Below are 14640 nucleotides of genomic sequence, written 5' to 3'. Positions count from 1 at the left end.
CCAGTGAGAGAGACAGAGTGACAGAGAGACATAGGGAGATAGAGAGACAGAGAGCCGGGGGGGGGGGGGGTGGGGGGGGGGACAGGGCGCACCGTTACATCTTCAAAAACCTTCATTTGGGCACAATGGGCTTGCATGCCACAGCACAGCCAGTAACAGTGGGACAGTGGGTAAAGGGAGAGGACTGAGTCACAGGAAAATGAGTTAAAGGGGAAAGTACATGCATGTTTGGACACGGTGTGCAAAGAGGCTCTGATTTCACAGATGCAGATTAGCACTTGTCCTTCTGAACGTCACTCACAAGATCCTTTATCTTGCCACATATTACAGGAACATCGTGCCAAGGATCCTCTGCCTCATGGAAATGTTGCATTTTAATGAAGCAACCATTTTGGATATTGAGAAAGCTCTTTCAAAGGGTATTTGGCATGGAAAGAAGTCACAGTTGAAAATAAAGAAGCCACCAGCTGAGGGGGGGAGGGGGAGGGGTGTTATGCTGTTATGACTGGGCATGTCATGCATGCACCACATTGAGCTGGTTCCAGAATTTTCTTCTGCAGAGCCCCATATAGACTGACGGTGTTGTGCTTCATTTCCTTACTATATTTGATTGGGATAAAACTGGGATTTTAAAAATTAGTGGCACCTTAATTATTTCCAGCACATTATGGATCTGGTATGATGCTACCAAGCAGGCTATTCCTCTGCACTACTCCCACTGACTCAATACAGGGCCAACCCCCAGCCCATGGAAAGAGTATTTTTGGTGACTGGTATTCTAAAGAGATTAGAATTGTTCGTCACTTATCCCAGGAGGGGAACTTGATGTCATTCCAACATCTTCAATCATGATATGATATTCCTGATACACCTTTCTTTGCCTTTTTACATATTCAACATTTTATTCAGCCCAAGTATAAATTCCCCATAGTTCAACCAGTTAAGAGCACCACTGACAACTTACTTCTAATATCCAACGTCATTACAAATCTTATCTTTTCCACAAAAACTCTATATTCTGCAGGATGTCAATGGAAGTTGTGGGAAATACACTTGGGGGTTGAAGTTGGAGATGAAGTATGGTCTGATGTCACTGTGACGACAAGGAATTTTTTTTAATGGACTTGGAGAGACCCAAACATTCAGAGGAACAGTCAGGGCACTACCCTTGACGTGCCACCATAAAGGGCTACAATTACTTATATTTTAACATATGGCAACCCCTTAGACTATTTGCCCCAGGATCTGGCAGACAGTTAAAGGATAAGCCCAGTCTGGGAGGAAAACAGCTCAAAAACCCTTAGTCAGTGGGTTTATGAATTGGTTGTGTCCTCTAACATCTTACTTTTACAGAATTCTGGCTGATACATCAATTCTTATTTGTTTTGTGCAACCAAGTGTACAAAATGCGCTATAAATGTTGTACATGTGTTGTCGTGTCAATTAATCTGAGAAAAAATGTATTTAAAAAAATAACATCTAAAGAGTTTTCACTTTAGGATGTAATCCTTTTAATCCTACGCTTTAACGTAGTATAGCTACTAAGCCACAGTCTGACATCAGCACAGTTATTACCTCATCAGTCTGGGACACCTGCCCATTGTCCAGTGGCTCCAGTTCAGCTGTAGGCGGGGCAGCCATGACACTGCAGAATACAGAGTGACAGGCATGTGTGCATGCGGCACAGAGCTGTGCTTAAATATCACTTTATATAAGGCAAGGATAATAAAAAAGCACAGAAATTACGAAACATTTAAAGCAAACTATTCCAGTTAACACAAACTAAACACTGCTTACTATGCTAGCTAACATAAACTAAACACCGCTAACTGTTCTAGCTAACAAACAAAACACTGCTAATTATTCCAGCTAACATAAACTAAATACCACAAGCTATTCCAACTAACATAAATTAAACACTACTTACAATTCCAGCTAGCATAAATTAAACACAACTACACAACTATTCCAGCTAACAAACTAAACACCACTGTCTATTCCAGCTAACAAACTAAACACCACTGTCTATTCCAGCTAACATAAACTAAACACCACTAAATATTCCTGCTAACATAAACTAAACACCACTGACTATTCCAAGTAACTTTTCCCGCTAACATGAACACTACTATCTATTCCTGCTAACAAATTAAAAACCACTAACTAATACCGCTAACATAAATTAAACCCGAACTATTCTGGCTGACATAAATGAAACACTGTTAACTTTGTTAACTTACCCTGATCAATAAGCAAACACTTCTGAACAAAAAGCAGCTAATAGAGATCCGCAGTTGACAGGTCTGACCTTCTCAGTGCAGTGAGCTGGAACCTGTCCACACAGTACAGCAGGAAGCTCTTTAGGTCAGTCTTGCTGATCCCACCGATAGGGTTGATATCGGCACTGGAGCAGTCATATTTGGTGAAGTATCCTGTCAGGCTGAGACAAGGTTTAAACCTTCTCAGTTCATTTTATTGAGTTAGAAAAAATGCTCCAAAAAACAAACAACAGCATGCTATTTAGCCATGAAAACAGTTAACATTTTGGCCACATCAAACTTCATCAGAACTAGTTTGGTTCACTTCTCTGTACCAGAGTGCTGTTACAGATGATGGTGGTAGAATAACTCACTGCGCTGTACCAGCTCTAACTGTCATTCTATTCTGTTAGATACACCAGTTTCGCTCCCTCTCTCTCACCTCTCATCTACATTGGCTGATCCCAAAACCAGCAGGCCTCCTGGCTTCCCCCTGGCCCATAAGCTGAGCTGGGCAAACAGATATGCCAGAACCATCCTGATCCGAGCCTGTGGGTTAGAGTAAGGGGCAGCTGATCACGGGCACTTTAGAATATACTACACCAAACATCACAGTCCCCAGACCTGCAGGATCCCCTGGAGCTCCTATCCAACCCAGGGCCTGCACAGCCATAGGGTACCATGTGAGTAGTGAGTACTCTTGCCAACCAATGTTTGACTTTTGGACTTTTAGAGTCACGTTCCAATTAAGTTTAAGTGCAATCTATGACATTTAATTGAAATCTTCATTTCTATATAATGATATTTGAGGCCTGATTGCTGAAATCTACAATTTTATGGAAACTGTTCCAGCTTCAAGCGGAAACCCACGTGGTGCGATTGGTTTTGTTGCATGGACAATATTTTGCCTGAAGGTGGAGATCACAACTGGCTGGATTTGAACAAACTATTGTCTAGAAAAATCACCTCTTGCAGCCAAAAGCAGCAGTATACCGCCATGTTTTTTTAGGGATACTCAATAGCTGAGCTGGATTACCTCTTAATATATTCATCGTTGGTGTCTTTATAAAGGGCTTAAAACCAGGAATCTTTTGATAACAATCTCATAGTGCCTTATGTTATGTTTCTCTATGCCACAGACAACATAAGGCAACTTCAATATGTACATTTACTAGCTTTCGGATAAGGCAATCCTTGTCTGACCCTGCTCCCAGACCCCCACACTTCATACCTCACCCAATCACTGCAGCTACCAGCCCCCATCTTTCTCAACCATTTCCCCTCCACTCTTGGAACAGAAATGCAGACTTTAATTCAGAGTCAGAAGATTTTAGGGAGTGAATTTTGAATGCTTATCTTCAGCCAGTTAGCATCTGTTGAGGTGGACACTCTGGGGGTTGATATCTGCAGTTGCCACCTGAGGAATCTGAACCTTGCATATGGTCCTGGTGTTGCTTAGTATTTGATGTGCGCAGGGTCTGACATTTTTGTCTTACAGCTCATCTGGAATTTTCATATTTTCATCCTTCCCATTGAGGAATATTCCTGCCTACTGGATTTTGAAGTTTGGTCTTGGTTTTCTTGGGACCGTCTTGGAGGAACAGGCTGTGGTTTGGTATTTTCTTTCACTTGTATCTTTGTCACTGTAACTTGTCTGTAACGTTAATTTTAGCGTAGTCACTCTTCGTCTTTACATTAGACATCATATATTTGTTACTTAATAAATCTGGTTGCGAGTTATGATTTGATCCAACAGGTTGCTCTGCCTATCAACAAATCTGGTGATTTAACTGATAATTGATATCTCTGATAATAATTAACAAATTAAACAAACAAAATTAATTTTACATTTTTGGATAAGGGAGGGGTGTTAACTGTTGATGCACATTCGGTTGAGTTTCAAATACTGCCAAATTCTGTAGCGTTTCACATATCAGTACATTCCGTAGAATTCCACATACCCTATATGTTCCAGACCTTTGCATACCTGCACATTCTGTAAAGCAAGGTTCTCTCTGGTGCTTCCCCCATTGACACGGAACTGAGGCCACTTCCCCGTCACCACGGAAAAGATTCCCAGAATTCCCTTGACAGCCATGTCAATGTTTAGGTTGATGTGAATGCTGAATAAGCATAGAAACGGAGCACTCATTATCATGCTGTTTCACACTAACTTTCTTCTAAGAAAATGACAAAACGGCAAAATTCCTACCCTCAGTAAGATTTCTGTTCAATCTTAAACATTCCCTGGCTCATTGGTTTATTAATAACTAGAACAAGAGTTTAACTATTGAGCATTACTGCTGCACAATGAAGGTCAATCACTGAAGAGAAAGCTCTGGGCCTGAGACACCAGACACACGCACGCACAATTTAAGAAGAGGGATCCCACGTGTAGCCACACAGTTTACATCCACAAAGGAACACTGTTCTCATTCAGTCCAACCTTGGCCGCACAGTACGGGTTTTTTTACACAAGACGAGCGGTCTACTTCCCCCGTTTCTACGCCTGTGGGGAAGGAAGGGGTGCGGACCTGCCGATCTGGGAGGCCAGCTCCTGAGCGCGGGCGCGGGTCTCCTGGGAGGAGTTGTCGCTGGCCATGTAGCAGGTGGTGAAGAGCCGGCCGCACAGCTCCCGCGGGTCCGTGGGCACGTAGGTGACGTCCGTCACCACCTGCTGCACGTCTGACAGCACCCGGGTATCTGCACACACAGCCGGCAGTTTCGTGTGCAATACTCAAATAAGAACCAATCACTCGCAGGACTCCTGATAGAATAATCAATCACTCACATAACTCCTGATAGAATAATCAATCACTCGCAGGACTCCTGACAGAATAATCAATCACTCGCAGAACTCCTGATAGAATAATCAATCACTCGCAGGACTCCTGATAGAATAATCAATCACTCGCAGAACTCCTGATAGAATAATCAATCACTCGCAGGACTCCTGATAGAATGATCAATCACTCGCAGGACTCCTGATAGAATAATCAATAACTCGCTTAACTCCTGATAGAATAACCAGTCACTCACAGAACTCCTGATAGAATAATTAATCACTCACAGAACTCCTGATAGAATAATCAATCACTCACAGAACTCCTGATAGAATAATCAATTACTTACAGAACTCCTGATAGAATAATCAATCACTCGCATAACTCCTGATAGAATAATCAATCACTCACAGAACTCCCGATAGAATAATCAAGCAAATATTTTGGGTTACTCGTGAGTGACACCACACACTACACAGACCCAAAACCGTATTTAATAAGATGCTCCGGGCTTATACTTGCACTGCACAGAAGGCCCACAGCCAGTCATGAAGTCATAACCTCTACTAGGTCTTATAAGACTTGATAACTAATTCAATGGCTCCATTGTCATTGTTGACATTAACGTCACACTACATGAGTACTCATTTGAATTTAATTCTGTATTATTTAATGAAAGCTGATGAAAACTTTAGTTACTGTATCCCACATGCGCCAGCTCAAACAGTAGTGTTTCAATGTGCAAGCAGTATTATTAGCATGTGCTAGCAGATGTGTCCATACACTACAGTAGTGTTAGTGTGTGCTATAGTAATTTTAGCGTGCGCTAGCAGTAGTGTTAGCATGTACTCACAGAAGTGTCAGCATGTGCTAGCAGTAGTGTTAGCAAGTGCGAGCAGTCCAGTTAATCTGGGCTAGACTAGTGATGGCATGTGCTAGCAGTAGTGTTAGCATGCGCTACAGTAGTGTTAGCTTGTGCTACAGTAGAAACAGCCTGGCCTATAGTAGTGTCAGTGTGTGTGAGCAGTAGTAGGTAGTGGTGTGCTACAGTAGTGTCAGTGTGTGCTAGCAGTAGTAGGTAGAGGTGTGCTACAGTAGTGTCAGTGTCTGCTAGCAGTAGTTGGTAGAGGTGTGCTACAGTAGTGTCAGTGTGTGCTAGCAGTAGTAGGTAGAGTGTGCTACAGTAGTTAGCTGTGTGCTAGCAGTAGTGTTAGCATGTGCTCACAGTCGTGTCACCGTGTGCTAGCAGTAGTAGGTAGAGTGTGCTACAGTAGTGTCAGTGGCTAGCAGTAGTAGGTAGAGGTGTGCTACAGTAGTGTCAGGTGTGCTAGCAATAGTAGGTAGAGTGTGCTACAGTAGTGTCAGTGTGCTAGCAGTAAGAGAGGTGTGCTACAGTGTGTCAGTGTGTCTAGCAGTATAGGTGAGGTGTGCTACAGTAGTGTCAGTGTGTGCTAGCAGTAGTAGTAGATGGGGCTACAGTAGTGTCAGTGTGTGCTAAGCAGTAGTAGGTAGAGGTGTGCTACAGTAGTGTCAGTGTGTGCTAGCAGTAGTAGGTAGAGATGTGCTACAGTAGTGTCAGTGTGTGCTAGCAGTATAGGTAGAGGTGTGCTACAGTAGTGTCAGTGTGTGCTAGCAGTAGTAGGTAGAGGTGTGCTACAGTAGTGTCAGTGTGTGCTAGCAGTAGTAGGTAGAGGTGTGCTACAGTAGTGTCAGTGTGTGCTAGCAGTAGTAGGTAGAGGTGTGCTACAGTAGTGTCAGTGTGTGCTAGCAGTAGTAGGTAGAGATGTGCTACAGTAGTGTCAGTGTGTGCTAGCAGTAGTAGGTAGAGGTGTGCTACAGTAGTGTCAGTGTGTGCTAGCAGTAGTAGGTAGAGGTGTGCTACAGTAGTGTCAGTGTGTGCTAGCAGTAGTAGGTAGAGGTGTGCTACAGTAGTGTCAGTGTGTGCTAGCAGTAGTAGGTAGAGGTGTGCGCTGTGCTACAGATACTCACTGCCATTTTTCACAGCCTCACAGATGAGATGACACATGGAGTACACAATGCAGGCAGTGGAGGAACTGTCCACACCTCCACTCAGAGGAAGCAGGAAGCCAGCCTAAATCACACACACACACACACACACAGACACGCACACATGCATACACGCACACACAGACATAAATACACATACGCAGATACAGACAGAAACATGCATACACATGTGCACAAATATGTATACAAAGACACAAACACACGCAGCACACAGTAGAACAGAAAATATAAAATTTGATCAAATCTATAATCTATTCATAACACAAATTCATGAATAAAAGCTGACCGATTTAGTATCCAAACACAGTTACCTGGCCACTTCTTCTCAGGTAGTCCCACAGCCAGCACGCTGGACCAAGGCTAGAAAGAGTACACAAGGAAGAGAGAGACACTCACATACAGCCACATAAGAACTGGGTCTCTCTCTCTCTCACACACACACACACAACAACACACACTCAACACACGCATAGCGCGCGCAACCGCAACGCACACACCACCACACACCACACGCACGCACGCACCACCACCACGCACGCACGCACGCACGCACACACACATATATATAAACTCCCACTCACACACATAAATCATGGACACAAACGCACACAAATTCAGGCCAGCGATTAAAACCACCTGATCGCTGTTATAACGGTCCCAGTGTTCTATTCACAAATGAGCAACATTTCACGTTAAACTGCGTGAAGGAACAGGCTTGACGCGAGTGGTAAGGAAATCTCTGTACACATCAACAAGGGAGGGGACTGGTGGGCGATCACTCACTATTTCCACAGGATTCCAACCCCCCACCCCCCCTTTTTTTTGGGGCCTCCTGCTAGCATGATGACTGCGGCGTTTAAGGTACGTTTAGGTACACGTTCATAACAACTGAATCCGATTAAATGCCAATAAAGCCCACTCCTTCAAAGTCGAACCCCTCGCATTTATCAGCTAAACATCCTGCACATTGACACACGTGATCACATAAAAGAAAAACTGCGCTCTGATCATGAATGCGCACTCCCAGGAATACGCAAGCATTCTATGGAGGTCTGCAGAGTATGGCACTGCAGGTAGAACTCCTCGTTTCCGATGACACAATGAACCCAGTCAGTGAAAATGAGAGTCGTGCCAGTGCAGGAATCACAGCCATGCAGAGCTGCAGTCCCATTTCCCATCATGCATCAGTTAAGGCTCAGGGATTCGAGGGCATAGTTTATTGATTGCTCTTCAGCTCCCTCACAGTAATGTTGCACCGGTCCGAGTGGGTTCATTTGCTTTCATTCTGGTTTTTTTTAACGATTAAATTTTCAATCAGGTCACACAATATACTGTTCGAAAGTGTAAAAACTCACAGTTCTCTATTTTATGATGGCAATGTTTTAATAACAATGGTTCCTTACTTTGTAATAAGGAACCGACACTACAACTTCTGCCCAGTACACAACCATTCAGTGGCAAGCTATTATACTGATCTTTGAGAAGCCTTTTAACCAATTAAATTATGCTTCTAACAGTGTATATTTAGTTAGGCTTGCATTTAAGGACACAGATTGTTTCTCCTGCATAAGCAAATCGTCATACATTTACTTAACTTTAGGCAACGTGATGACATCGACTGATACAGCTGTTCGCATCGCACACACATTAGATGGGAACTGAGAATAATGTGAAGTCTTGTGATAGATTTTCACCAACATAGGCAGGCCACAAAAAACAATGTTATAAAAAATACTATCGTATAACATGGGATTGTATTGAATTGCCTTAGTTTGTGTTAACTTTTAAAGCTATTAAGACTGTTAGATGCACCTCACACCGAATTAGTTTTTACCCCGACTTTGGAGTTAAATATAACATTTCATTGTCGGTACTTCCGGTCAGGTCAGTCTATGGTAATTCCGAGAAATTTCATTGTGGTGTGTAATCATAGCCGAAGGATGTACTCTATGTCGAATTAGAGATGATTAATCTATCTCTAATAATATTTTCAGAATTGAGCCAAATACAAAAACATTTATTTCCCTGCTCTCCCCTACCATTAGCAAGCTAGCGAACGCTGAACTCGGTTAATAGCAAAACGGTGTACATTGTATTACAACAATCATATACATACACATATATTTTAAACAACGCGTTCAATTTATTTGCCTTTACAATAAAAATATGTTCTTTAATATCATCCCTGGCTCTTTATTTTAAAGAAGGTAGCTATCGGTTCAGGCACCCGTCTATCCCTGGCACCATTTTAAAAGTGCTAAAAATCGTTTCAGCATTTGTGTCAGAAAAATCTATCCCCTCTGTAATCTTACCTTTAACTGGATGATTACTCCAAATCTTTCTCCATGTAGGCTCCATGTATGGAGGCCAAGACCAATAAATAATAAATGATAAATAACCAATAAATGATTACCAATTTATTTTGCAATAACACTACTAGTCTTTGCATCATAAATGTGTGCATTTTCCTCTATCCACATTTATAATTACATAAAATGTCTTGCAAAGATTCAGCAATTTTAAATGCTCAATGATCAGCACATATTTTCTATAAACTTGTTTTTCTAGCCTGAATTATGTGTTGCACAGGGTAGAGCAACTTAAATTTAAGCTTTCTAATGTCTATGTCGTACTGTCTAAATCGAGTGTCCTCTTTAAATGAGTTATTCTCTTAATGTGACGATAAGAAAACGGTACACTAACGTGAGATACAATTCAGGGAAAGCTTCGGGATGTTCTTGGAAATTCAGATTATTGCCACCCTTGTTAAACAATTGTAGTTATCTCTTTCTCATTGTCATTATTGAATAATTATAGGCTGCATATCAGTCCTATTCAGTCAATTAATTGTTTGATTGTTAATCAAGCAAAATAAAGGGAAACAGGTTGACAGCAGGCAAATCGTCCATTTAAAGGTATGGTACAGAAATGTTTTACATCTCATGGTACGCAGCTGATTAGAACTTTGTGCAACAACTCTCGAGTATAGATGGGGTGAAGTGGCTCTCAATTCGAATGACCCGCTCCGCCCTCGCTCCCTGCCACTCGCTAAACGCAAGCGCATGCTCCCGTCTCATTGGGCACGTGCGTCACGTCCTCCCAAGTGAAGCAGGCAAGTGAACTGTATGAGGGCGGAGCCAACACTGGATTGGGACACAACCAGCGAGTATGCAGACATCTGCTCCCAGCGCCGAATTCAACAGCAGTTCAACAGCCATGGCGTATCCGCCAAATTCAAATTCGTTTGAAGTCTACGGAGCTCTTTAGAGAAACGCAGTGGATTATGAGGGTACAGTTTATTGATTGTACCCTCGTGAAATACAGTAAATTACAAAGGGTATGTTTTACTGATTGGACCGTAGTGAAATAGTGGAGGTTGGGGTACATCTTACTGATCGTACTTTAGCGAAATGCAGTAATCTGAGAGGTTTTAGTTCACAGATTGTCTTTTAGTGCAAAGCAATGGGATTATGAGGGTGTAGAATACAGATCGTCCTTTGCAGGCCTGTAACTGAGCATTTGCATGAACGCTGCAAAATGAGACAATGACAGGATCGTGGCTACCTGAGGAACCTTTGAGTAGTTTCTGAGGAACAACAGCAGGAGGCGCTCTGTGCCTCTATTTACCTGATCTCCTCCTCAGCAGTGTGAAAGTGCCATTCGATTGGCTCGTGGGACGGGAGGTAGATATCCCGGGCATCCGACAGTGAAAAGTTCACTTTCAATCTGTGAACGGGCTTGCATTCGTGCTCCTGAACAGATTAAAGGAACAGAACAGAACAATGAGTGAACAAAAACATATACACTTAACATTCACCATGATCACAGGTACTTATCACAGGTCGTTAACATGTACACTTAATATGTGCAGGTAGCATGCAGATTTTACTTAACATGTTCAGGTAACATGTACGGTTGATATATTTACATGTTCTCTTAACACGTACATTAATATGTACACGTAACATGTTAATTTAACGTTCACTTCACATGACTTTATGTCTCCACTTGTGATGGCACTGTCGTCTAGAGCATCTTATAAATATCTTGGCCTTTGGTTGGATGACAAACACTTCTTAAATAGATACTAGCTGCTTTTGTGAGAAACTGAAAGTGAAAATGGGCTTTTCCCTTTAGAAACAAGTTGTTTTTCTTCTGAAATTGACAAGAAACCTACACAAGCCTCCTTTTAACTTGTAATAGTGATGTTCTGAATATTCATGCTGCTACTGCTTACGCATGTGTCTTAGACACAGCTTACGCCTCCAAACATTAAACCACATCACTCGCACTATTGCCTTATAAAGGAAAGAATGGGCTGGGGGTAACTTCCTAAACACAGGCTTCCCCACTCGGGCTGCCTGCAATTACTGGACTCATTCTCAGCAAAGCCTGTTTTTTTAAAACCCACCCAGCCTCATAACAGAAATGAAACTTTTTTACTTATTTGTGTAATGGAAATGCGCAACAGACTGCTGACTCTTGAAAGGACCTCCCGTGTAAGTGACTCTAATCTCAATGAGCCAAACTGGCTAAATGTTTTTTTTTTTTTTTTTTTTTTTTTTAATCACGCGTTCCTTTAATGTGCACTTAACACTCAAACAGCATTGTACGTGTAACATACAGCGTGCAACCTTCCAAGAGTACTGATCCTGTCTGACAGTACGAGATGATTATATTACATTACATTACATTACAGGCATTTGGCAGACGCTCTTATCCAGAGCGACGTACAACAAAGTGTATAACCATAACCAGGAACAAGTATGACGAAACCCCTAGAGAGAAGTACCGGTCCAAGTACAGGGAACAACCGCATAGTTCAACTTGGACCCTGGTGGTTAAACTGATTAACACTAACAACGAGAACGGCAACAACGCAATCTATGGAAAAATAAAAATAAATAAAAATACAAGTAGTCGTTAAGACTGGCGCATCAACTAAGTCACCTATTAAACAGCTGCCTAGTTACACCCCTAAGTTTAGTCATTTACAGGGGGGGAAGGGAGGGATGGGGAGAGGTGCAGCCTGAAGAGGTGGGTCTTCAGTCGTCGTTTGACGGTGTGTGAATTATGCTGAACTACTGTAGCGTCGCAGGACAGTCCACATGTAAAGTCATGTTATTCTTCATGTGCTTTATTGGTTAGGAAGCACTGCAGACAGACACCGTTTTTTGTTTCTCTCACAAAAGTAGCGGGATGGTGCGTGTCCTTACCACGTGTGGGTGGCAGTACAGCCCCCTGTAACTGCGCACGTCTTCCAGGTCCAGTGTGGCTGTGACCACATCCTGCGAAGCAACGACATTCATCACTCTTTCTGAGAGCCAACTCACTCCATTCACATCTGACATCCGTTTGCCTGCTGATCTTGCCGGTATAGCCAGCACAACTGCTAATAAGAACAGGGAGGAGGTTCTGTATTTCGTTAGTGTCTTTCAGCACGACCAGCAGTAGCAGCAGACCACAGGAGTCAAAGCCCACTGAAAACCCAGGCCTTATTGCACGAATCCCACCAGTCTTAAACCCCGTTTATTAATACATTCTCATTTCGGCTAAGCTCTGTATTTCAGTCAAAGCATGTCCTTTTGGAGGGCTTCTGTGTACAAAGCATGTCCATCATTTGCACTTATCACACACACTAAATTCACTTGGAAACAATCAAGGTTTTACCTTGCTATGTGCTCTGACCTCAGCTCACCAGTCCTGCTGCTGTAAGTATTAAGAAGTAGGGCTGCATGCAGTAAGCAGGCTGCCGTAATCTGCACATGCAAACAGTGGCTGTGTGAAACGAGGCAGGGCCTATCAGCAACCCTTTTATTACCTATCAAAGCTCACAGAGGAATTTCACAGGGGAGAGCTGAGTGAGTGTCTTTCAGCAACAGTTACTTGTCTTTTGCGCTCACACACAGACACACACACGCGCACACACAAGTGTGGGAACAGGAAGTGCTCTCTAAAAAAACGGTTGATTTGACTGTGCTGACCTCTCACTTTCGACGTGTCGACTGAGGTAAAAACCTACCAGGAGTTTCCTCCCACTGGTACGGCTCACAGTGCACAGTGAGGAACAATTACAGAACGCAAATACATAGAACAGATATTGTTACAAAAATGCCAGTCTGAAAAGGCATCAGATATGGTATTTTTTAAATATGAAACAATGTAGGATGTCAGCTTTAATGAAACACTGTTGTGTCTCGCAGGGGCCACAGCACTCACAGATTCGTGCACATTCAAGTAACTGCCAAACTGCGGCTCTCACCACATCGTCCAGGGAGAACTGCGCTCCCTGGGCAACGACGTCGCCGTTAACGGCGATCATGGCACAGCCGTCATAGTAGAGGCGGTCTCCGTCGCAGCCCTTCTGATTGGCCAGCATGTAGATGCCCCCGCTCTGTGAGAGACAAGGCCCGCCCACATTCAGACAACTTTCACAGTTCTTCCCTGATTGAGGCAGGCAATGTCTTAAATGACTCTGGACCCAATATTAAATGGCTTTACTGCTGAACACTGAACATTTCACTCTGCTACAAGCTGACAGAAAAGATTTTAAAAAAATATCTGCGTCTATATATCTGTATTCTAATGAAAAATGTTATCAAATTCAGGTTGAGATGTTTATGATATTTACATGTCTTGATCCTGAGATAAGGTTTTAACTGCGTCTAAAACTATTAAAATATTAATTTTAACTCTCTTTAAAACTCTCAAAAATATCAAACTCAAAACTGTCCCAAGGGCATTTAAGATTCAGGTTAGTGTGAAATTATGAATAAAATCTAATGCAATATATATGGGGACATGATATAAACCAGTGTTTTTTCTCTGGTTCAGTGCTTTCTGCCCCCTGGTGGTCACAAATAAAACAGCGCCTATTGCTCATTTAGTGTGTGTGTAAGAGAGAAAATGCGTGAGTGCAAGCGTGTGTGTGTGTGTGTGTGTAAGAGAGAGAAAGAGTGAGTGCAAGTGTATGTGTGTAGGCATGTGTGTGTGTGTGTGTGTGTGTGTGTAAGAGAAATACTGAGTGTGCGTGTGTATGTGTGTGTAAGAGAGAGGAAGAGTGAGTGTGCATGTGTATGTATGCATGTGTGTGTGTGTGTTAGAAAGAGAAAGAATGTGTGTGTGTGTGTGTGTGTGTGTGTGTGTGTATGCGTGTGTATGCATGCGTGTGTGTGTGTGTGTGTGTGTAAGAGAGAAAAAGAGTGTGCATGTCTGTGTGTGTGTGTGTGTATGCATGTTTGTGTGTGTGTGTGTGTAAGAGAAAGAGTGAGCGTATGTGTGTGTGCGTGTTAGAGAGAGAAAGAGTAAGCGTGTGTGTGTGCGTGTTAGAGAGAGAAAGAGTGAGCACGTGTGAGCGTGTGTGTTAGAAAGAGAACGAGTGAGCGCGTGTGTGTGTGTGTTAGAGAGAGAAAGAGTAAGCGTGTGTGTGTGTGTTAGAGAGAGAAAGAGTGTGCGTGTGTGTGTGTGTGTGTGTTAGAGAGAGGAAGAGTGAGCGTGTGTGTGAGTGTGTGTGTTAGAGAAAGAGTGAGCGTGTGTGTGTTAGAGAGAAAGAGTGAGCGTTTGTGTGCGTG

At 42.8% G+C, this 14640-nt stretch overlaps 1 protein-coding gene across 1 annotated transcript in view; it reads right to left on the bottom strand.

The window, feature by feature from the left end:
• The window catches only part of nadsyn1 (NAD synthetase 1), a 35778-nt gene that overhangs the window by 10919 nt on the left and 10219 nt on the right, over positions 1 to 14640 (bottom strand). The window contains exons 9-18 of the mRNA XM_064313502.1: positions 13332 to 13463; positions 12286 to 12357; positions 10697 to 10821; positions 7381 to 7429; positions 7031 to 7133; positions 4793 to 4961; positions 4246 to 4381; positions 2701 to 2807; positions 2309 to 2440; positions 1576 to 1645 (exon numbers count right to left, since the gene is read on the bottom strand). Coding sequence (XP_064169572.1) covers positions 1576 to 1645; positions 2309 to 2440; positions 2701 to 2807; positions 4246 to 4381; positions 4793 to 4961; positions 7031 to 7133; positions 7381 to 7429; positions 10697 to 10821; positions 12286 to 12357; positions 13332 to 13463 — 1095 coding nt within the window. The remainder of the gene's footprint in view (positions 1 to 1575; positions 1646 to 2308; positions 2441 to 2700; positions 2808 to 4245; positions 4382 to 4792; positions 4962 to 7030; positions 7134 to 7380; positions 7430 to 10696; positions 10822 to 12285; positions 12358 to 13331; positions 13464 to 14640) is intronic.

The sequence above is a fragment of the Anguilla rostrata genome, chromosome 16, assembly GCF_018555375.3.
Source record: "Anguilla rostrata isolate EN2019 chromosome 16, ASM1855537v3, whole genome shotgun sequence".
In the NCBI taxonomy this organism is placed as follows: Eukaryota; Metazoa; Chordata; class Actinopteri; order Anguilliformes; family Anguillidae; genus Anguilla; species Anguilla rostrata.
This window is presented reverse-complemented; position numbering and strand designations above follow the sequence as displayed.